Source organism: Scyliorhinus torazame, chromosome 19 (assembly GCF_047496885.1).
Source record: "Scyliorhinus torazame isolate Kashiwa2021f chromosome 19, sScyTor2.1, whole genome shotgun sequence".
Classification (NCBI taxonomy): domain Eukaryota; kingdom Metazoa; phylum Chordata; class Chondrichthyes; order Carcharhiniformes; family Scyliorhinidae; genus Scyliorhinus; species Scyliorhinus torazame.
In genome coordinates this window covers 56713163-56738483 of record NC_092725.1, presented here as the reverse complement: position 1 = coordinate 56738483, position 25321 = coordinate 56713163, and the positions used below count along the sequence as shown (strand labels likewise).

The window sequence follows — 25321 nt, the reverse complement described above, 5'->3', positions numbered from 1 at the left end:
CCGGTCATGATACCAACCTTTGCCAAAGCCCTCAGCACTTTCTTGCGCCATATCCCTCTATACCCATCCTCTCCATGTGTTTATCAAGATGTCTTTTGAACGCCATTAATGTATCTGCTTCCACAACCTCCCCTGGCAACGCGTTCCAGGCACCTACCACCCTCTGTGTAAAAAACCTGCCTCGCACATCTCCTCTAAACTTTGCCCCACAGACCTTAAACCTATGCCCCCTGGTGACTGACCCCTCCACCCTGGGAAAGAGGCATGCCCATGCACTCTATCCATGTCCCTCATAATTTTGTAGACCACTATCAGCTCACCCCTCAACCTCCGTCTTTCTAATCATAGAATTTACAGTGCAGAAGGAGGCCATTCTGCCCATCGAGTCTGCACCGGCTCTTTGAAAGAGCACCCTATCCAAGTCCACACCTCCACCCTATCCCCATAACCCAGTAACCCCACCCAACACTAAGGCAATTTTGGACACTAAGGGCAATTTAGCATGGCCAATCCACCTAACCTGCACATCTTTGGACTGTGGGAGGAAACCGGAGCACCCGGAGGAAACCCACGCACACACGGGGAGAACGTGCAGTCTCCGCACAGACAGTGACCCAAGCCGGGAATTGAACCTGGGACTCTGGAGCTGTGAAGCAATTGTGCTAGCCACTATACAACCGTGTTGCCAATAATGAAAACAGTCCGAGTCTATTCAGCCTTTCCACATATCTAACACCCTCCAGACCAGGCAACATCCTGGTAAATCTCCTCTGCACCCTTTCCAAAACCTCCACATGGTAGTGTGGCTGCCAGAATTGTGCACAGTGTTCCACGTGTGGCCGGAACAAGGTTCTATAGCAGTGTTCTTCAAAATTGGGGGCGCGACCCACAGGTGGGTCGCAGGCGGGTGTCGGGAGGGTCGCGGAGCTGTTGTCCACAGCGTTCCCGATCGCACAAATCCCCGCTTGCAGCCGGCTTTTCAGAACGGCGGCTGCAAGCGGCTGCGAACATGTTAAAAAAAAATGTGGCCGTGCGCGCACGATGACCATTTGCGCATGCGCGCCGATAATCAGGCACGCATTCACAGTGCGGTCGCTATTTTTTTAAATAGTTGCAGCTTTTTGTTTTACAAGTTCTGTAGTGGTTTTCATTCATTTATTCATTTATTTTATACATTTAATTTTTTTTTTTTTTCATTTATTTTATTCATTTTATTATTTTTTTTACAAGTTTGGGGGGGGGGGGTTTATTCATTTTTTTCATTTATTTTACTCTTTTTTTTTTTTACAAGTTCAGGGGGTTTATTTGATAAAATTTTACTGGAAAAAAATTCAGAACTTTGGACAGATGGAGACTCCATACTTTCCGACACCAGAAGGTTTCACCTTCATCCAACAGGTTCCATTGGAGGAGCGTGTACAAGGGCCAAAGGGACCCAAAACCATTTCCTCCATTTTCGTCAGCAGCAAACAAGGTAAGAGAAAATGGTGGGTCACGCAGGTCGGCCGGTGTCGGTCGCTAAGGTCGGCCGGGTTGGGTCCCGAAGGTTGGCTGGTTGGTAAAAATGGGTATCCGGAAAAAAAGTTTGAAGAACACTGTTCTATACAACTGGAGCATGACTCGCAAGTTTTTATATTCGATGCCCCGTCCAATGAAGGCAAGCTTTATAGAACATAGAAAAGACAGCACAGAACAGGCCCTTCGGCCCACGATGCTGTGCCGAATCTTTGTCCTAGATTAATCATAGATTATCATTGAATTGTTTTGTTTTGTTTGTTTTACAGTGCAGAAGGAGGCCATTCGGCCCTTTGAGTCTGCACCGGCTCTTGGAAAGAGCACCCTACCCAAACTCAACACCTCCACCCAACACCAAGGGCAATTTTGGACACTAAGGGCAATTTATCATGGCCAATCCACCTAACCTGCACATCTTTGGACTGTGGGAGGAAACTGGAGCACCCAGAGGAAACCCACGCAGACACGGGGAGGATGTGCAGACTCCGCACAGTCAGTGATCCAAGCCGGAATCGAACCTGGGACCCTGGAGCTGTGAAGCAATTGTGCTATCCACAATGCTACCGTGCTGCCCTTAAGAACAAATAATTCTACACTATATCATTTTACCGTCATCCATGTACCTATCCAATAGCTGCTTGAAGGTCCCTAATGTTTCCGACTCAACTACTTCCAAAGGCAATGCATTCCATGCCCCCACTACTCTCTGGGTAAAGAACCTACCTCTGATATCCCTCCTATATCTTCCCCCTTTCACCTTAAATTTATGTCCCCTTGTAATGGTTTGTTCCACCCGGGGAAAAAGTCTGACTGTCTACTCTATCTATTCCCCTGATCATCTTATAAACCTCTATCAAGTCGCCCTTCATCCTTCTCCGTTCTAATGAGAAAAGGCCTAGCACCCTCAACCTTTCCTCGTAAGACCTACTCTCCATTCCAGGTAACATCCTGGTAAATCTTCTTTGCACCTTTTCCAAAGCTTCCACATCCTTCCTAAAATGAGGTGACCAGAACTGTACACAGTACTCCAAATGTGGCCTTACCAAAGTTTTGTACAGCTGCATCATCACCTCACGGCTCTTAAATTCAATCCCTCTGTTAATGAACGCGAGCACACCATAGGCCTTCTTCACAGCTCTATCCACTTGAGTGGCAACTTTCAAAGATGTATGAACATAGACCCCAAGATCTCTCTGCTCCTCCACATTGCCAAGAACTCTACCGTTAACCCTGTATTCCGCATTCATATTTGTCCTTCCAAAATGGACAACCTCACACTTTTCAGGGTTAAACTCCGTCTGCCACTTCTCAGCCCAGCTCTGCATCCTATCTATGTCTCTTTGCAGCCGACAACAGCCCTCCTTACTATCCACAACTCCACCAATCTTCGTATCGTCTGCAAATTTACTGACCCACCCTTCAACTCCCTCATCCAAGTCATTAATGAAAATCACAAACAGCAGAGGACCCAGAACTGATCCCTGCGGTACGCCACTGGTAACTGGGATCCAGGCTGAATATTTGCCATCCACCACCACTCTCTGACTTCTATCGGTTAGCCAGTTCGCTATCCAACTGGCCAAATTTCCCACTTACCCATGCCTCCTTACTTTTTGCAGAAGCCTACCATGGGGAACCTTATCAAATGCCTTACTAAAATCCATGTACACTACATCCACTGCTTTACCTTCATTCACATGCTTGGTCACCTCCTCAAAGAATTCAATAAGATTTGTAAGGCAAGACCTACCCCTCACAAATCCGTGCTGACTATCCCTAATCAAGCAGTGTCTTTCCAGATGCTCAGAAATCCTATCCTTCAGTACCCTTTCTATTACTGTGCCTACCACCGAAGTAAGACTAACTGGCCTGTAATTCCCAGGGTTATCCCTAGTCCCTTTTTTGAACAGGGGCACGACATTCGCCACTCTCCAATCCCCTGGTACCACCCCTGTTGACAGTGAGGACGAAAAGATCATTGCCAACGGCTCTGCAATTTCATCTCTTGCTTCCCAGAGAATCCTTAGATATATCCCGTCAGGCCCGGGGGACTTGTCTATCCTCAAGTTTTTCAAAATGCCCAACACATCTTCCTTCCTAACAAGTATTTCCTCGAGCTTACCAGTCTGTTTCACACTGTCCTCTCCAACAATATGGCCCCTCTCATTTGTAAATACAGAAGAAAAGTACTCGTTCAAGACCTCTCCTATCTCTTCAGACTCAATACACAATCTCCCGCTACTGTCCTTGATCGGACCTACCCTCGCTCTAGTCATTCTCCTATTTCTCACAGATGTGTAAAAGGCCTTGGGATTTTCCTTGATCCTACCCGCCAAAGATTGTTCATGCCCTCTCTTAGCTCTCCTAATCCCTTTCTTCAGTTCCCTCCTGGCTATCTTGTATCCCTCCAATGCCCTGTCTGAACCTTGTTTCCTCAGCCTTACATAAGTAAGGCATTCCGTATGCTTTCTTGACTACCGTGTCCACTTGTGTTTGCCACCTTCAAAGATCTGTGGACCTGTACGCCCAGATCTCTCTGACTTTCCAGATTCCTAGGAGGTTTACCATTTATGGTATATTTCCCCTCTATGTTAGACCTACCAAAATGCATTACCTCACATTTATCCGGATTAAACTCCATTTGCCATTTCTCTGCCCAAGTCTCCAACCTATGTCCTGCTGTATCTTATGACAATCCTCAACACTATCTGCCACTCAGCCAACCTTGGTGTTGTCATGTGAGAGTACCTTTAAGAAATGGGTGTTTTTATAGAATAACTGTAGTGGGTGTACCTTTAAGAAATGGGTGTTTATTACTGCAGTGATGTCAGAGAGTGGGTGGAGCTGGGCTGTCTGTCTGTTTTACTTTAGTTTTTCAGCAGGTTGCTATAGAGTGAGTTTTTAGTTTTGTTTTCAGAGAGAAGAGCTGCAGTGAAAGCTAGCAGATGTGCATGGATCTCTCTACAAGCTAAAGAGTATTCATTTGGGTGATTTCAAAGGGATAACTGCTCTCATTAGAGAATTTAAACCTGATCTCGGTGTTAAAAGGGTCTTTTGTCTTCTGGATGTTGTTTGGGAATTTATTAAGGGTTACTTAGTGTTGTATTCTTTGGGGGTTGTATTTGAATTGATGGTTGCTATTTAAGACTAGGGAGTTTATTTTAAGACTAGGGAGGTTATGCTGCAATTGTATAAGGTGTTAGTGAGGCCACACCTGGAGTATTGTGTTCAGTTTTGGTCTCCTTACTTGAGAAAGGATGTACTGGCACTGGAAGGTGTGAAGAGGCGATTCACTAGGTTAATCCCAGAGCTGAAAGCGTTGGATTACGAGGAGAGGTTGAGTAGACTGGGACTGTACTCGGTGGAATTTAGAAGGATGAGGGGGGATCTTATAGAAACATATAAAATTATGAAGGGAATAGATAGGATAGATGCGGGCAGGTTGTTTCCACTGGCGGGTGAAAGCAGAACTAGGGGGCATAGCCTCAAAATAAAGGGAAGTAGATTTAGGACTGACTTTAGGAGGAACTTCTTCACCAAAGGGTTGTGAATCTATGGAATTCCTTGCCCAGTGAAGCAGTAGAGGCTCCTTCATTAAATGATTTTAAGATAAAGATAGATAGTTTTTTGAAGAATAAAGGGATTAAGGGTTATGGTGTTCTGGCCGGAAAGTGGAGCTGAGTCCACAAAAGATCAGCCATGATCTAATTGAATGGCGGAGCAGGCTCGAGGGGCCAGATGGCCTACTCCTGCTCCTAGTTCTTATGTTCTTATTATGTTCTAAGATGTTCACTCTATGTTTGAAAAATGTTAACTTGAGTTAGAGTGGGCCGTGTGCACCCCATACCACAATCTATTAAAAGTTGTGGGGAAGGTGAACTCCATGATACACTTTGGGGTTCTCTAAACCCTGGCCCATAACAGTATATGACGGAGGAATAACACAGCAGATTGTTTTTTATCTTCAGCAAGTTTATTCTGCAGCTGGGGATGGAGATGATTGACCTCCAACAACTGCAATCAGCTGTCTTTGTGGTAGGTGTGACTCCAACCAGTGGAATGCTTTCCTCTGATTCCTTTGATTTCAGTTTTGCTATGAGGCTAATTTATGCCACACTCTATTAAGAAATAGGTGTTTTTATAGAATAACTGTAGTGGGTGTTTATTACTGCAGTGATGTCAGAGAGTGGGTGGAGCTGGGCTGTCTGTCTGCTTTACTTCCGTTTTTGAGCAGGCTGCTATAGAGTGAATTTTTAGTTTCATTTTCAGAGAGAAGAGCTGCAGTGAAAGCTAGCAGATGTGCATGGAACTCTCTACAAGCCAAAGAGTGTTCATTTGGGTGATTTCAAGGGGATAACTGCTCTCATTAGATAATTTAAACGTGATCACTGTGTTAAAAGGGTCTTTTGTCTTCTGGATGTTTGGGAATTTATTAAGGATTACTTAGTGTTGTATTCTTTGGGGGTTGTATTTGAATTGATGGTTGCTGAGATGTTCACTCTACGTTTGAAAAAGGTTAACTTGAGTTCATAGAATAAACATTGTTTTGCTTTAAAAAATACTTTTTGATTTCTTCTGTACCACACCTGTAGAGTGAGCCGTGTGCTCCCCATACCACAATCTATTAAAAGTTGTGGGTCAGGTGAACTCCATGAAGCACTTTAGGGTTCTCTAAACCCTGGCCCATAACAGTGTCATCCGCGAACTTACTAATCAGTTAAGGCCAATTCGTATTGTAACTCTTGCCTGCCTGCCTTGGTTGCACACCCCTTAAAGCCCCTATCTCACAAAAATCTATCAATGTCAATTTTGAAATGTTCAATTTACCTCAAACTCATTTTTTGGACATAGAGTTCAGATATCCAGTATTCTATGTGTGAACAAGTGTTTTCTGGCAATACCTTGGAATGACACAGTTCTCATTTCAATATTCTATCCTGTTCTGGATTCCTCCTGCAGAGTAAACAGTGGTACGGTGGCACAGTGGTTAGTACTGCTGCCTCACAGTGCCAGGGACCTGGGTTCAATTCCAGCCTTTGCTGACTGTCTGTGTGGAGTTTGCACGATCTCCTATGTCTGCCTGGGTTTCCTCCAGGTGCCCTGGTTTCCTCTCACAGCCCAAAGATGTGGATTGGCCATGATAATTTACAGGGATAGGGCGGGGAAGTGGGCATGGGAAAGGGTGCTCTTTCAGCGGGTCAGGGCAGACTCAAAGGGCCGAATGGCCTCCTTCTGCACTGTATAGATTCCACTGTTCTATGTGGCACCTACATAACATTTACAACTCAGAACTTTGGGTCAGGAGGGAATGCACAAACTCTTTTCAAAAATAAATGTGAAATTTTAGATTTGGATGCAAAAACTCGGAATTTCAAAAGTTAACACTGGTTACATTTGACGTGTTTAAAACAGTGCAAGTCGCTCTTGCTTTATCGTGTAGCATGCCAATGAAGCAAATCACTGTCGCACTCTTGCCAATCAGGCACCCTCATGAATCAAGAGGCAACTGAAGCAGCCAAACTGAGGCTCAGCTCAAGATTGTCAAACAACAAAAGTCTACTTTAAATGCGGGGGTAAATTTTAAGAATTGGGCATTCCTAGTGCTGAGCTTCTTGTGACGGGAGCATTTGTTGGGAATGAGCGCGAGAGGGATACTTATTTTTGCTCACATAAAGAAATCCAAACACGGAACGTTTGCAGAAAATTGAATTATTTTCAATACATTGAACATAGATAGAACATAGAACAGTACAGCACAGAACAGGCCCTTTGGCCCTCGTTGTGCCGAGCTTTGTCTGAAACAAAGATCAAGCTATCCCACTCCCTGTCATTCTGGTGTGCTCCATGTGCCTATCCAATAACCGCTTGAAAGTTCCTAAAGTGTCCGACTCCACTATCACAGCAGGCAGTCCATTCCACACCCTAACCACTCTCTGAGTAAAGAACCTACCTTGGACATCCCTCCTATATCTCCCACCCTTAATCTTCTAGTTATGCCCCCTTGTAACAGCTATCACATTGTGACTTTGCTCAGGCTGGAGGAATACTTGGCTTTGTTTCTGCAAATTAGCTCACGATATGCTTGACAATAAATTTAAGATTTTTTTTGAGTAACAGTCATACATCAAAATTCTTTGCACCTTACTTCAGAGTCCAGCTCAGCGATGCCTCGGTAGTTTGCTTGCAGTATCCGTGGCTTTGAATTCCAAAATCAACCAGCTCCCCAAAGATTTGAAGTTATGCTACGTCAAGATTTCTCCTCTCGACTTTGCTACTAAAACTTCTCACAGATGTCAAACTTCATAATCCACCATCCTGCAAGATGCCTTGCTGCGCAGTGTTACTTATCCCACCAATACAAGCTTGGCCCTCGCACAATTCACATTTGCATTAAAAATTCAATGTCTGCACAAAAGATTTTGCAACGCGTTTCCCATTCTAATTCCTCTGTCCACATTCACAATGGTAACAGTGGATGTAATTACCGCCCACAGCCAGGAGAGGCAATACATCACAACTGGCAGCAGCAACTTGCATTTAACGTTATTTGTATACCAGAGTGTCATTACCGTAAAAGTGATGTCTTGATGAGAAAATGGAGACCTTTACATATGCAGGTGGATGAAAAGTGGGCAGAGGTTCATCAAGTAGTATTCTCGGTAGGGTATAGAAAGGAGGTGTTGAGAGTTGCACATGAGGTACCAGTGGGAGTTCATTTGGGAATAAGGAAAACTCGAGCTAAAATCCAGAAACATTTTTATTGGCCTGGACTACATAAAGATGTAGTTATATTTTGTCAATCATGTCACACATGTCAAGTGATGGGGAAACCTCAAGCGGTGATAAAACCAGCGCCCTTAATACCCATTCCAGCATTTGAGGAACCTTTTGATTGCGTAGGACTGCTTCCGAAAACGAAAAGTGGGAATCAATATCTTTTGACGTTAATGGATGCGTTTACTAGGTTTACAGAGGCCATTCCAGTATGTAATATTACAGCTAAAAAGATTGTTGAGGAATTACTTAAATTCTTTACTAGATATGGACTACTCACAGAAATACAGTCTGATCAAGGATCAAATTTTACCTCCAGGTTATTCAAAGAAGTTATGGATAGCTTAGGAATAAAACAATTTAAATCAACTGCATACCATCCAGAATCACAGGGAATGTTAGAAAGGTGGCATCAGACATTAAAGACAATGTTGAGGGCTTATTGTCATGATTATCCAGAGGATTGGGATAAAGGAATTCCATTTGTACTGTTTGCAATTAGGGATGCACCTAATGAATCAACCAAATTCAGTCCTTTTGAACTAATTTTTGGTCATGAGGTAAGAGGACCACTTAAATTGATTAAGGAAAAATTGGTGAGTGAGAAATCGGAAATTACATTATTGGGTTATGTGTCAAATTTTAGGGAACAATTAAATAGAGCAGGTGAATTGGCTAGGCAACATTTAAAAGTTGCACAAAATGTGATGAAACGGGTAGCGGAGAAGAAATCCAAAGTTCGTAATTTTGCCAGTGGAGATAGAGTTTTAGTGTTGTTACCAGTGGTAGGTGAACCGTTAAAAGCAAGGTTTTGTGGACCTGATCAAATTGAAAGGAAATTAAGTGAGGTGAATTATGTGGTAAAAACACCAGATGGAAAGAAGACTCATCGAGTGTGTCATGTGAATATGCTTAAAAGGTACTTTGAAAGGGAAAGAGAGAAAAAGGAGGAAGTTTTAATGATTCTAACTCAAAGTGACGAACCAAATCCAGATGACTGTGAATTTGACATACCTCAAATTAAATTGGAAAATGAGGATGTTCTTAAAAATTGGGATAAATTGTTGAGTTACCTTCCAGAGGAAAAATGGACCTGAACGAGGTATTGATATCACGTGGGCAAGTTTGTAGAGATAAATTGGGAAGTACTAAAATGGCTATACATGATGTAGATGTGTGAAATGCTGTTCCAATCAAACAACATCCATACAGATTTAACCCTTTAAAATTGACACAGGTTAACAAAGAGATTGAGAGTATGCTTAAAAATGCATAATTGAAGTGGGTTGCAGCTAATGGAGCTCACCCATAGTGATGGTACCTAAACCAGACGGTACCCAATGGTTATCTGTGGATTATAGAAAGGTTCATGCAGTTACAAGAATAGTCTCTTATCCTGTCCCACGTTTGGAGGATTGCATTGAGAAAGTGGGACAACAGCTTTTATTTCAAAAGTGGATTTACTTAAAGGCTACTGGCAGGTACCTTGATCCGAAAGGGCGAATGAGCTTTTGTGACTCCAGATGGTATATACCAATTCAAAGTTATGCCATTTGGCATGAAAAACACCCCAGCCACATTTCAACGGTTAACTAACTAAGTTGTTTCAGGATTACCCAATTGTGAGCTATACATCGATGATCTGGTAATTTTCAGCCAGACATGGAAAGAACACTTAAAACATCTGATGGAGTTATTGATCGACTTCAGGAGGCAGGTTTGGTGACAAACCTAGCTAAAAGTGAATTTGGAAAAGCCCAAGTCACTTTCCTTGGCCGTACAATCGGACAGGGTTGAATGGTCACACGGGGTGTGAAACCAACAGTTATTGAGGCGTTTCCGATACCCTCGAAGACGAAGGGAAATAATGCGATTTCTTGGCATGGATCTGATCGAACATTTGTGCAAAATTCTGCACAAAAGATTTTGCAACGCGTTTACCATATAATTCCTCTGTCCACATTCACAATGGTAACCGTGGATGTAATTACCGCCCACAGCCAGGAGAGGCAATACATCACAACTGGCAGCAGCAACTTGCATTTAACGTAATTAAATGTCCCAAGGCGCTTCACAGTAGCATTATAACCCAAAAGAATGCCACTGAACCACAAAAGGGGATATTAGGTTGGACACTGAGTAAATGTTTGGTCAAAGAGGGTGATTTTAAGGAGGAAAGCAAGGCAGAGAGGTGGCGAGGTGTAGGGAGGGAATGCCAGAGCTTGGGGCCCAGGCAACTGAAGGCATGGCCATCAATGGTGAAGCAATTATAATTGGGAATGCGCAGAGAGCCAGAGTTCGAGGTATATCTCGGAAGGTTATGAGGCAAGAGGGGACTACAGTGTGTGTGTGGGGTGCGAGGGGAGGGTGGGGGGGGGAGGGAAAGAGACCATGGAGGAATCTAAAAACAAGGATAAGAATTTTAAAATCAAACTTGGCTTGATCAGGAGCCAATACAGGTCAGCGAACGCAGTGGAGATTGCTAGGTTGACACCGAGGCTGCAAGCAGACTGGCTTGATCTCAGCCTGTACCCAGGGAAGGATGAAGTTGGTACCGCGGGCAAGAGGTTTGGGGTGGGGACTGAAAACAATGTCTTTGGTGTTTCCAATATTTAATTGCTCAATGTTTATAGATCATAGATCATATCATAGATTTTACAGTGCAGAAGGAGGTCATTCGGCCCATTGAGTCTGCATCAGCTCTTGGAAAGAGCACCCTACATAAGCCCACACCTCCACCCTATCCCCGTAACCCAGCAACCCCATCTAACCCAAGGGCAAATTAGCATTGCCAATCCACCTAACCTTCATATCTTTGGACTATGGGAGGAAACCGGAGCACCCGGAGGAAACCCACGCAGACACGGGGAGAACGTGCAGACTCCGCACAGTCAGTGACCCAAGTGGGAATCGAACCTGGGACCCTGGCGCTGTGAAGCCATACTGCTAACCACTATGCTACCGTGCTGCCTATGCAACATGCTCATCCAACACTGGCTGTCAGATAAGAAATCTGATAAATTAGCAACACAGAAGAGCTCAGAGTTGGAGGTCCAGCTGGGTGTTGTCAGTCTACATGTGAAAACTAACGCTGTTCAGTCACTGAGGAGCATCACGCACATGAGGAATAGTACGTGTCCAGGATGGATCCTTTAGGGACAGAAGAGGTCATCGGGCAGGAACAGAGACAGGGTCATTGCAAGCAATACTCTGACTACAACCTGATAGATAAGGATGGAACAAGGTGAGTGCTGTCCCATCCAGCTGGATGACGGTGGAGGGGCGTTGGACGAGGATGGTGCAGTCACCGCGTCAAAGACTGCAGTCAGGCCGAGATGGATGAGGAGGGGTAGTGATCTGTGTCACGTCATTTGTCCCTTTAAAAAGAACCATTTTGGTACTGCAGCCGGGACTGAAACCTCATTGGAGGGATTCAAACATGGGAGTTCTGGGATGGATTTCGGAGCTGACAACACATTCAAGGATGTCGGACAAGAAAGGGAGGATGGAAATGGGAAGCTAGTTTGTAAGGATTGTGGGGTCTGTGACATTATGGGAAATGTTCAGAATATAAAGGGTTAATGTCATATCATAATCTTTTTTAAAAATAAATTTAGAGTATCCAATTCATTTTTTCCAATTAAGGGGCAATTTAGCGTGACCAATCCACCTCCCCTGCACATCTTTTGGGTTGTGGGGGCGAAACCCACGCAAACACGGGGAGAATGTGCAAACTCCACACAGACAGTGACCCAGAGTTGGGATCGAACCTGGGACCTCTGCGCCGTGAGGCAACTGTGCTAACCACTTGCGCTACCGTGCTGCCCTATGTCATATCATAATCAACCACTAAATGGAGCTACGTGCAGAACTATATAAAGCACTGACTCGCAGGCTTCTGGGAGAGAGTCCAGGAGAAGGCTAGGAGTGAGTGAGAGCAAAAGAGCAGAGTACAGTTATAGAGATAGTGTCGAGATTAATGTTGGTAGAGTGTAGATTGTATATTATTAGATTGTTGTTTATTATAGGAATAAGTAGTCGAACTTTAAGTAGTAGTGTAAATAAAGTGGTTGAGCTTTAATAAGTAGTGTAAATAAAATGTTAGCTTTGTTGATGAACTTAGCTTCTGTGGTCTCTGTGAACACTACGACACCCATCCTGATAACGGAATCACAAAGAACACCACAGGGTCAAGGGTTGACTTTCTGGGGAGAGGGTTGATGACGGCAGATGTAAAGGAGAAAGGGACAACTTCTGAGAAGAAAAAAACGTTTACATTATTGGCTAACATTGGCGGGGGGGCGGGGGGCGGAAATTGGGCGACAAAGGTTTTGTGGGAATAAGACTGAGGCAACAGGAGGTAGGCTTCAAGGGCAATACAAGATCATACAGGGCTGACAATTAAAGATTCTACACAATTGCTGCATCAGAGATACTTACTTGGCTGGTACTTGAGCGTGTATCCTTTAAGAATACCATTTAGGTGAAGTGGAGGGCCCCATTGTAGTGTCAGCGAGTGACGTGCTGGACTGGTAATCTTCAAGAATTCTGGTGAGCTGGGCACTGATGAAAGACACATGAATATATAATTTTATACATCACTTAGACAAAATCCTATTTAGGATGTCTGACACAGGAAGATTAAAAGTAGAGATTGTACAAAATAAATGTTTAAGTCACTTATGTTTATCAGACAATGTAAAATAGAGAGTACAGGGACAGGAAATAGCCACTCAGTCCATTGAATCTCATCCCTCTCGTACGTTAAAACCTGCATTTCAGTTTTATGATGACGAATCATCCTGGAATCTCTCACTAAAGATGATGCAGTAACGAATGCCCCAACTACACACAATGCAGCTCACTTGATTGGCACCCATTCCACCACCTTGAACATTCACCCCTTCCATTGTCAATGCACAATGACAGCCATGTATACCAGCTACACAATGCACTGCAGCAACTCACCGAGGCTACTTCGACAACACCCACAATCTCTACCATCTAGGAGGACAAGGGCATCCGAGGCAGGGAAATACCAGAGTCTGGACATTCCCCTCCAAGCCACACACTATCCTGGTTTGTAACTAAATCACCATTTTTTACTGTGTTTCTAAAAAATAAATTTAGAGTACCCAATTCTTTTTTTCCCAATTAAGGGGCAATTTAGCGTGGCCAATCCACCAATCCTGCAGATCTTTTTGTGTTGTGGAGGTGAGACCAACGCAGACACGGGGAAAATGTGCAAACACCACACGGACAGTGACCTGGGGACGGGATCGAACCCAGGTCCTAGGTGCCTTGAGGCAGCAGTGCTAACCACTGTGCCACTGTGCTGCCCCAACCACTTTCACCGTCAGCGAGTCAAAATCCTGAAGCCCCTTTTCTAACAGCACTGAGGGGTGTATTTACATCACATGGACACAGACAGTTCAAAGAGGCTGGTCAATGGGCAGTTAAATAAATCACAATATAATGGCATGGTGGGTGATGTGTTGTAACTTTGGTGTATGGGGGCTGGTGGATACTGGAGCGATCCATGGCAGCCACATCTGAGTAAACATCTGTAGCTTGAGGAACCTTGACACAGAGCTGATGAGATGGAGTCCCTGCTTCAGACACTGTGATGCATGGGGCAGGTGGGGTGTGTGGGGGGGGGGGGGGGGGGGGGAGGAGTTACCTGGGCACTTTGCAGCAGGAGGCACTCACATCCCTTAAGGTAGTTACTTCAGATTTGGTTTGTGGTCAGCGGCAGGAGGAAGTGACTATAAGAAAGTTAGGTATGGGAATCCAGAAGGGAGCAATGAAGGTGTGACATTATGAGAAATTCAGAACTGTAAGGGTTAATGTTATGTCCGAATCAACCACTAGAGGGAGCTAGATGCAGAACTATATAGAGCATCGATGTTAAGCCTTCTGGGAGAGTCATAAAGTGTTGAGAAGAAAGCTGGAAGACAGACTGCATGAAAGCTAGTGTGAGTGAGAGCAGATCATAGTTATTGTATTAGTGTAGGGATTAGTGATAGATGAGTGTAGGTTGTATGTTTATTGTCATAGAAGTAAGCGTCAAATTCAATTAAGTAGTGTAAATAAATCTTTAGCATTGTTTGATATAAAAGCTAGTTGTGGTTTTTGTGAACACTGGGCCAACCATCCTAGGATCTGAACCACAAAGAACACCACAGAAGGAGCCTTTGCTACTGCAATTATCCAGCAGGTTTGAGTTTCTTGTAGCTTGTGTTGCTGAGAGCAGGGACAGCTGCCAGGGTTAAGACCATCTCCTCAGCGCGGAAGGGAGCATCTCCTCGGGATGGGAGAGAAACAGCTCCTCGGGATGGGAAAGAAACAGCTCCTCGGGATGGGAGGAGATCAGTTGCTCTGCTCTGGGTTCTAATGAAATCTGACTAAGAAAGATGTTCTGCTGGGAGTATGAGTAGCTAAGGGATAAATTAAAAAGCAAAAACACAGGTACTAATTTCTGGATTACTACCTGAGCCATAAGTAAATTGGTTAAGGATAAAGATCAGTGCTGAATGTGTGACTCAGTGATTAATGTGGGAGAAATGGGGGCACTGGCATTGCATTTAATACAAGATGGATGAATTGATCGCACCAATATAAATATCTGAGTTTTAAAAAATTCATTCATGGAATGTGGCAAGGCCAGCATTTATTCCCCATGCCTAATTGACCTTGGGCGGAATGGTTTGCTTGGCCATTCACAGCGAATGTATAAGTCTGCAGGCACATGTAGGTCAGACCAGGTAAGGACAGCAGATTTCCTTCCCGAAAGAACATTTCTCAACGAGGTGGATTTTTACAACAAACGACAATGGTTTAATTCCAGATTTTTAAAATTTGACTTCAACATTCACCAATTGCCACGGTGGGTTTCAAACCCAAGTCCCCCAGAGCATCACCCGAGGTCTCTAGATTACTAGTCCAGTGACAATACCACCACCCCGCTGCCTCTTCCCAGGGGCTGTGACAGAAACATGGTTGCAATGCGACCAAAGCTGGGACCTGAATATTCAAGAGTATTTGGCATATTGGAGGACAGAAAGAAAGGAAAAGAAGGTAGGGTAGCTCTGTTAACAAAGGGTGAGGTCAGTACAGTCATGAGAAATGATCTTGGTTCAGACGATCAAGACAAAGGATCAGTTTGGATGGAGATAAGAAACAGCAAAGCAGTGAAGTCACTGGTGGGAATAATTTATAAGGACATCTAACAGTATCTACCCAGTAAGACAAATTATAAAGCAAGAAATAATGGGAATTTGTAAGTTTGGCATTGCACTAGTTATGAGGTATTTTAATCTTCATGCAGCTCAAATTGGCAAAGGTAGCCTTGAGGATGAGATTTTGGAGTGTATTCAGGACAATTTCTTTCGATCAATATATCCTGAATCCAACCAGAGAATAGGTCATCTCATGTCTAGTTTTGTCTAATGAGGTAGGATTAATTAATGACCTCATAGTAAAGGATCATTGAGGTAAGAGTGATCATACTAAAATTTTGCATTTAGTTTGAAGGTAAGAAATGGGAGTCTGAAACTAGTTCCTCAAACTTAATTAAAGACAATTACAAGAAAACAAAGACGGTTGTCTAAAATGGAATGAGAAAATAGGTGAAAATATAAAATGGCAGAGAAGCAGTGGAAGACATTTAAGGAAATGAGAGAGAAAACTAGCAAGAAACATAAAAACTTCTACAAAGTAAAAACTTCTACAAGTTATGTAAAAAGGAAAAGAGTTGCTAAAGAGAGCATCGATCCCTTAGATGTGAGACTGAGGAATTAATAATGGGAAGCAAGGAAATGGCAGAGACTTTGAATAAATATTTTGTATCTGCCTTCACAGCAGAAGTCACAAAAAGCATCCCAAATGTAGTCACAAAGTAGGGGGCAAAGGGGAGGGAGGAACGTAAAACAATCATGATCATGAGAGAAAAAGTACTCGGAAAATGAATGGGACTAAAGTCTGACAAGTCCTCTGGACCAAATGGAGTGCATCCGTGTTGTAGTCAGTGGATGCACATGCTGTAATCTTCCAAAATTCCCTAGATTCTGGTAAGGTCTCGTGGATTGGAAAACTGCAAATATAACACCTCTAGTCAAGAAAGGAGAGAGACAGAACTCATAAAACTATAGGTCAGTTAGTCCAACAGCTGTCAGCAAAAAAATAAATGCTAGAATCCTAGAATTAGGAGTTAGTAGCAGGATATTTAGAAAAACAATACAGTCAAGCAGAGTCACCATGGCTTTGTGAAAAGGGAAAAGCGTTTGACAAATTCATTAGAGTTCTTTGAGAATGTAACAAACTGATAAAGGGGAACCGTAGATGTTGTGTATTTATGTTTCCAAAAGATATTTAATAAAGCAGCGCATAAACTGGTACTACACAAGATGGTGTGTGGGGTGATATATTAACATGGATAGAGGATTGGTTAACAAACAGGAAACAGAGAGTCAAGATAAATGGTTCGCAAACTTAGTGAAGTGCCAAAAGGATCAGACATCAAATATTTACAAACTACTTTATTGAATTGGATGAAGAGACCGACTGCCATGCATATAATCTGCTGATGTTGCAAAGGTAGGTAGAAGAGCAAGTTGTGAGGAGGGTACAAAGAGCCGGCAAGTGCTGTTTACTGTACTTTTAAGTGTCAAGTCACCGGAATAATTCCAAATTCAAGTCATTGGTGTATCTCATAGACGGACAGGGTCCTCCCACTGAACCCTGGCGAAGGTCACTGCCTATCTCGCTCCATGTGATACCCCCATCCCGCCTCCCGACCCCAACTCCCTACCACCTTTTTTAACCTCCCCCCACTGCTCTGACATCCACGTGAGGAACAAATGCTCAACACAACTTTCCGGTTTCTGTCGCCGAGACAGTTTTGTGCCCAAACTGTTGGTGCCCACTTTATCCAATCAATTTCAATCTTGTTAATATTATGCGGTTTGCTGAGCAAGGTGCTGGATAATTCTCGACAGGGAGGGAGAGGGGGGAGGCAAAGGAGGGAACTGTGAGGGAGTGTGGCTCGAGTTGACCAATTTGTAATATGGAGAACTTGCAGAGCGAAACCCAAATCTTACCAATCTGCAACATTCCTTTACCTTACCATCAGCCTTAACGCACAGCGTTTACACTTCTGCTGTTCGGTTAGCACTGAGATAGTGACACCCGTCACCACCGTGTGGCCTTCCAAGTCATGTGCCATCTCACTATGGACATTTGTCACTGTGCTTTCAGTGTCACTGTCTCACTCATCATGGGAGCAGCATCTGCACATGTGCTACATCTGTTTGGGGAAAAAAAGCCCAACACTACTGACAGTGCCAACCTTGTCACTGCTGCCCATATCCCGGCAGCAAGTTGCAAATCATGAGGCAGATTATTGCTGCAAATCTATGCCCACCTGAAATTGGGACAAGGCCTCCCAAACCCCTTACAATTAGAAATCCATTATTCTGTCTGCTTAGGGCAGAATTTAACCTCAGGTTCCAGAGCTGAATGGACAACCTAAGGATACACCTGTACCAGATGGTCAGATGTATATAGAGCAGTAGCTTCAATCAACTTGGTAATGCAATTGGATTCTCTACCTCCTTCAGGAGTTTTCAGTACCATATCATCGCTGGCAGGACCTTCTCCTTTCCCATTCAGCACTCGAACATTCAGCTTATAAACACTGAAAGGTTCCAATCCTGGCAACATGCCGTGGCTCTTGTCCCCAAGAAAGCTCAGAATCTTGACATCCGTGTGGCCCTTGACCCGTTTGATCAGGCTTCCCTGCTTCCAGTAGTAGACCTGCGCATGGTAAGTACAGAACAGAGAGAAAGAACTTTCATTTATGTCATGCCATTCATATCCTCAAGGGTTCCTAAAGCACCTCGCTTTAGGAACCTATTAGTCACTTTTGAAGTGTGGTCACTGCTTTTGTGTGGGAGAATGCGGCTGCCATTATATGCACAGCTTGGTGTCAAAAATAAAATGACCAGTTAATATGTTTTGTGTGGTGTTAACTAAAGGAGGAGTGTTGATTGAGCAGTTTGGAGATCTCTTCGTTGGGGGCAGCTTGGAGAGGTTGGTGGATAAATTTGAGCTGCCCAGCGGGAATCCTGTATTTGCAGGTGAGCGATTTTGTTAGGAAGCAGTTGTTTCCACCTGCCACCCCTAGGCTACAGGACAAGGTGGTGTCAAACATAGGGGTAGGTGAGGGCTGGGTTATGGGAGGAGGTTGCGAGGACAGGGAACGCATCTCTTCATCTGCTAGGCTTAGCCTTATTCAGTTAAAAGTGGTTCACAGGGCACACATGACTATGGCCAAGATGAGCAGGTTTTTTGAAGGGGTGGAGGATAGGTGTGGGCGGATGCGCGGGTGGGCCCGCGAATCATGTCCACGTTTTGGGCCTGTTCCGAAACTTGAGGGATTCTCGCTGACGTTATGTCGGAGGTATTGAGGGTGAACGTGGTCCCCAGTCCAGAAGTGGCGATCTTTGGAGTGTCGGAAGACCCGGGAGTCCAGGGAGCGATAGAAGCCAATGTCATGGCCTTTGCCTCGCTGGTAGCCCAGAGATGGATCTTTTTGGAATGGCGGGACTCGGGACCGACGAAACCAGGAGTTTGAGTTAGCAGCCTAGCAGAGTTCATCAAGCTGGAGAACATAAAGTTCGCCTTCAGAGGGTCTGTGGAGGGGTTTGCCCGGAGACGGCAGCCGTTCATCGACTTGTTCGAAAACAGTTAAAATGTCAGCAGTGGGGAGAGATTAAAAAAGGAGGTAGGGGAGTTGGGGAGCGGGAGGCGGGACGGTGGGGTATTAGGTATTTATTTGTTTTGATGATTTGCATTCCTGTTTGTTTGCTTTTTTATGGTTGTGCTTGATGTATATATGGAAATGCCTCAATAAAAAATTTTTTTTAAATGAAGGAGGAGCATTGTTCAGGATGCTGGGGCAGAACTTGCTGCTTTTTCTGAAAATTGCCACAGGCCTATAATCTTCACCTAAAAGGGCAGCTGGGACCTCAGTTTACTGGTCAGAATTTTACATTGCTCGGGCAGGCGCATGCCTGGCCCGGAAGCGAATGAAATTGTGCGCGAAGGCGTTAGACGTGTATCCCAACATTGTCGTGCACTCATGCAGTATTTTGGTGGACGAGTGTTCACAAGAGTTGGAAGCACGCCTGCCGATAATTTATCCCATTGATAGGCCACTTGAATGTATTTATGGTTGGCGGGCAGGCCTTCACGTTTTAGCTGAAACCTCGATCCAGGGTGGATGAAAGATCAGGGCTCAAATAAAATTAAACGTGTCTGGGGATGAGGTCTGTGTGTGGCTGTGTTGCCCAGACACCCGTGGCATTGTTTTAACATCAACTTTAATTTTCACGGGTCAGCCACTCCCTCAGGCAGCTGCACAGAGGCCGTCACCCTAAGGGAGCACATTAGGAACGTCAGCCCCCACTTTCCCTGTTCTTGGCACCAGCCCTCTTCCCGCCCTCCTTGGAAGCGCTCAGCCTTTCACACAACGAGTTTCAGAGGTGGCCGGTTAACTGGCCAGCCAGCATTAAATCGCTCTCCCAGGCTGACCACGGACAGCAACATGTTTCACGTCCGCTTCGGGGTTGGCTGCGTGTGCGCGTCCGGCAGGTGGGAAATTCAGGCCAATTGTTGCGCCTACAATGTTCGCCCTGCAGGTCAGTGCGAGCATAGGAATGACAAAGTGAACATGCAAACTGATTAGCAATCCTATTATTTTCCACCCATTTCTCCTTCCCTCCTGATGGCATCGACTGCTTGCTGGTTATGGATCTCGGGTTATGCTCACCTCTCCCAAGTAGTCACTTGAGCATGGGCCCAAGCAGTGAGTGCAGGCCTCAGCCTGGCTCCATCCACCGTTGATAAGGGTGCACTTCCACCAGGGGCCAAAAGACAATGGGGGCGGTGGGGAGGATCCGTCACATTTCTGGGTCACAAGAGCCTCTTCTTTTCGTTTGATTTTCCTCTCACTCTGCTATTCCGAATTTCCGCTTGCCTCCGGATCTCTCTTTTAACATTTACCTCATTTTCACCTCCTCTTGCCTCACATACACTATCATCACATTGGTCATTGAACCGCCACCCGCCCCTCATCTTATTCCTTGTGTTTTCTTCCCCCACCCCGCCCACTTGCTTAGAAGGTAATCATTCCTGACACCTTTCAATTTTCATTGAGCAAAATGTTTATTTCTTTCACCGCAGATGCTGAGTGTTGCTCGCTTTCTCTTGCTTTTCAGTCAGGAACGAGCAACCCTGGCTGATTTCCTCTTGCCGAACCCGGCTTGCCAGCACGGAGCGCCGCAGCCGCGCCACTGCCCGTCAGAGCAACCAACGTGAGCACATAGCTGGGATCCAGCCGAATGTCTTTCCTGATCAAAGCGAGCTGCTGGGATTTTCTCACTGAGCAACTGAAGGGGCTGCTAACCTGTAATGGGGTGCAGGGATATTACTGGGCAGAGAGCTCATTTCATCCACTTACGTTATATCCCTTGAGGAATCCACGGATACTCTTCGGTGGAACTGGATCCCAATGCACCTTTGCCAGCGTGCTATTGACAACATGGACCCGCACGTTGCTAGGAGCCAACATTGGCACTGGAAATGAAACAGTCAAATTATTTTTCAATAACTAACATTTTCTCCACACGGATTTGAATTAAATCAAATACACTTTAACCCAACAAGAACACATTTTGGTTTCTCTCCCTGTTGATTCTCTCCTGTGATCATTGTTCCCTACTCTAGAACGGAACAAGACAGCGTGTCCAACCCTCCCTCATCACTGCGGCCTGAGCAAGGGGAACGCAACAATAAGATGATGAGGGCAGGGAGGTTCTGCTGTAAATATATAAAATATGCAAGTCACAACTTGTGCATTGTGTGCTGTTCTGATCACCTCGTTATGGCAAGGATGTAATTGCATCAGAGAGAGTACAGAGGATGTTTACAAGGACATTGTTGGGTCTGGGAAAATGGAGCTATGAGGAAAGATTGGATAGGCTGGGGTTGTTCTCCTTGGAGCACAGGAGGCCTGAGGGGAGAGTAGATTGAGATGTACAAGAGTGTGAGGGGCCTGGATAGAGTGGATGGGAAGAGCCTGTTAACTTTAGCAGAGAGGTCAGTGATGAGGGGGGGGGGGGGGGGGGGGGGGGGGGCTACGATTAAAATGTTGGGAAAGTGAGATTAGGCTGGGTGGGCAATTTTTTGCTTGGTGCAGACATGATGGGCCAAGTGGTCTCTTTCTTTGATTCTATGATTTTAGAGTCATAACATCATAGATGTCTACAGCACAGAAAAGGCCCTTCGGCCCATCCCGTATGTGCCGGGCAATTCACAATTCCACAATTTTATGATACTGTGGTAATCACCACTGTTGTATATATTCGGAGATGTGTGGTAAGGCCCTGTACTACAGGTAGGGGGGTAGTACCAGCCTGCTGGCTCCGCCCAGTAGGCGGAGTATAAATATGTGTGCTCCCCATACAGCAGCCTTCACCAGCTGCTGTAGGAGGCCACACATCTTAGTGTAACAAAGCCTCAGTTGTATTCAACTCTCGTCTTTGTGCAATTGATCGTGCATCAGATACATCGGAAAATAATTGGTCATAAAATTAAAACATAACATTCCTATGATTGCAAAAGGTTAAAGGTAGAACAGGCTAAAAAATGCCCCTTCTGTACTGGCTGTAAAGAAATAAGGGTTGGCGGTGTCACATTTACTGCCTTTGTTTAGACCGATTTCTCTTTGATATTGGTGTCAACCGTTAATCACTATGTTGGCATCATTCTTGAATCTTCATGATTAAACCACAGTGAGGCTGCGATTTCAGCTATTATCAAACATGTCAGCTGGGATGTGCAAGGTCTAGGTTTTGGAAACGAAGGCCAGGCGGCCACTCGGCCCATTTAAGTTTGTTCCGCCATTCAATGAGATCACGGCTGACCTGATAATCCTCAACCACTTTCCCACCTTATCCCCATAACCCTTGAACTCCTTGCTGAGTAAAACTCTGTCCATCTCAGCCTTGAACATACGTAACGTTCCAGCCTCTACAGCTCTTTGCGGAAAAGCATTCCGCAGATTCATGACCATCTGAGAGAAGAAATTCCTCCTCATCCCGTCTTAAATGACGACCCCTTGCTCTGAGATTATGCCTTCTGGTCTTAGACTCTCCCACAAGAGGAAACATTCTCTCAGCATTTACCCTGTCAAGTCCCCCTGAGAATCCCATTTGTCTCAATAAGGTCACCTCTCATTCTTCTAAACTCCAATGAGTACAGGGCCAATCTACTTAACCTCTCCTCACAAGAAAATCCCTCCATAGCCAGGATCAACCTAGTTAATCTTCTCCAGACTGCTTCCAATGCCAGGGTATCTTTCCTTAGATAAGAGGACCAAAACTGTTCACAATATTCCAGGTGTGGTCTAACTAGTGCCTAGTATAGTTTTAGCAGGATATCCCTATTTTCATACGCCATTTCCTTTGAAATAAAGGCCAACAGTCCATTTACCTTCCAATTACCTGCAGAACTTGCATGCTAGCTTTTTATGATTTATGCACGAGAAACCCCATATCCCTCTGTGCTGCAGCTTTCTGCAATCTCTCTCCTTTTAAATAATATTCAGCTCCTTTATTCGTCCTACCAAAGTGCATAGCTTCACATTTTCCTACATTATATTCCACTAACCAGTTTTTTTCTCCACTCACCTAACCGGTCTACATCCCTCTGTAGACTCTGACATCTTCACCACTTGCCGTCTCATCTCTTTTTGTGTCATTTGCAAAGTTGGCAATTCACTTCCCTCGTCCAAGTCATTAATATATATTGTGAATAATTGTGGCCCCAGCAATGATCCCTGTGGCACTCCACTATTTACAGGTTACCATCCTGAATATGCTCCTCTTATCCCAACTCTCTGTCTTCTATTAGTTAGCCAATCCTTTATCCATGCCAATCCCCAACACCATGGGCTCTTATTGTATTAAGTAGCCTTTTGTGGGGAACCTTATTGAACACTTTTTGGAAATTCAAGTGTATCACACCTACTGGTTCCCTTTCATCTTCTCGGTTCGTTACCACTTCAAGGAATTCTAATAAATTTGTCAGGCATAATTTCCCCTTCATGAAGCTATGCTGACTCTGCATGATTATATTATGCATTTCTAAATGCTCTGCAATACATCCTTTATATGCAAGGCCAGCGCTTATTGCCCATCCCTAATTGCCCTGGAGAAGGTGGTGGTGAACTTCCTTATGGAACTGTTGCAATCCATGTGGTGTAGGTACATCCACTGTGCTATTAGGAAGGGAGCTCCAGGATTTTGATCCAGCAACAGTGAAGGAACAGTGATATATTCCCAAGTCAGGGTGGTGAGTGATGGGAAATTCTAGGTGGTGGAGTTCCCATGTATCGGCTGCTCTTGTCCTTCTAGACGGTAGTGGTCGTGGGTTTGGAGGGTGCTGCCTAAGGAGCCTTTGTGAGTTCCTGCATTGCATCTTGTAGATGGTACACACGGCTGCCACTGTGCGTTGGTGGTGGAGGAAGTGAATGTTAGTGGAAGGGGTACCAATCAAGTGAGCTGCTTTGTTCTGGATGGTGCTGAGCGTTGTTGCTGAGTGTTGTTGGAGCTGCGGTCATCCAGGAAAATGGGGAGGACTCCATCACACTCCTGATTTGTGTCTTGTAAATGGCAGACACGCTTTGGGAAGTCAGGTGGTGAGTTACTCGCTTCAGGATTCGTAGCCTATGATGGACTCTAACATTTTCCCTGGCCTATATTTACTTGTTTTTTTTGGTCTCTCTCCTGTTTTGAACAAAGGTTCATTGGCAGTTTCCAATCCTCTGGGACCTTTCCAGAATTTAAGGAAGATTACGACCAGTTCATCCCCTATCTCTGTAGAGGGGTGCTCCTTCCTCAGGTTCACCTGAGGAAGGAGCAGCGCTCCGAAAGCTAGTGACATCGAAACAAACCTGTTGGACTTTAACCTGGTGTTGTAAGACTTCGTACTGTGCTCACCCCAGACCAACGCCGGCATCTCCACATCTGTAGAGGGGGGTAGAGCTTGGGAGTAGGTCATCCTTCAGATGTCCCCCTCCAGTGCCCTAGGGCACTGAGAGAAACTTTAGTGCCAGAATCATTGCCTCTGCCAAGAGCAGACACCTCAACATGAACTGATAATCCAGCCAGGTGCTTTCTGCTCTGGAGAACAACACTGGTCACAGCCTCCGCCCACAAGGTTATTGAAGTTTGAGTAATGGATGTCCCATCGTTGAATACATTTAAGGCAGAGGTAGACAGATTTGTAGTCTCTTGGGGGAACCAAGGGATATGGGAAGTGGGCGGGAAGGTGGAGTTGTAGCCAAAGATCAGCCAAGATCGTATTGAAAGGTGCAGCAGCACCGATGGGCTGTATGATCTCCTCCTGCTCCTGTCTCTTGAGAAGTTGTATGCCCTCACCATTTTGAGCTGTGAATTTGTGATATCTGCAGTCAGGCCCCCCTCCAGTCATGCAAAGGATTGCTGAGAATAATTTGTCATTAAAATTAAACGCTAAAACAATCAGACTAACCCGACTGAAGACCACAGTTACTTACAATCCTCGCCAGAGTATCCGGTTACAACTTCAGGCTCTGAGGCAGCTCCAAGGCTATTAAACGCCTGCACTTTCAACTCATATGGAGAGAACTCCGGCGTGCCTGAGACGATGTATTTTGAAACATTGGCGACCATCACCGAGGTCCACTCATCGTCACCGACCTTCTGTCTCCAGCTAACTTTGTAAGTCAGACCTGGCCCATTGGATTGGACACCTTTCAAAGGCTGAAAAAAACAACACCAAACATCCAGTTACGGAATGACAGAACTAAGTTCAATGTCAGGGGGTAATTCTTGCCCAGGGCAACAGGAGACCTGGATCATACGATCAATCCTGATTCACCAACCTCCTTCAAGCGAAACCCATTTCTAGTGGAGTGAAAATCACCTCG

At 44.9% G+C, this 25321-nt stretch overlaps 1 protein-coding gene across 40 annotated transcripts in view; it reads right to left on the bottom strand.

Annotated features, from left to right (window-relative positions):
* nrcama (neuronal cell adhesion molecule a) overlaps window positions 1-25321 on the bottom strand; it is a 529817-nt gene that overhangs the window by 48817 nt on the left and 455679 nt on the right. For all 40 annotated transcript variants that reach the window (XM_072484330.1, XM_072484333.1, XM_072484335.1 and 37 more), the window contains 4 exons: window positions 24929-25154; window positions 20810-20925; window positions 17898-18102; window positions 12730-12852 (listed from right to left, as the gene is read on the bottom strand). In XM_072484330.1, coding sequence (XP_072340431.1) covers window positions 12730-12852; window positions 17898-18102; window positions 20810-20925; window positions 24929-25154 — 670 coding nt within the window. The remainder of the gene's footprint in view (window positions 1-12729; window positions 12853-17897; window positions 18103-20809; window positions 20926-24928; window positions 25155-25321) is intronic.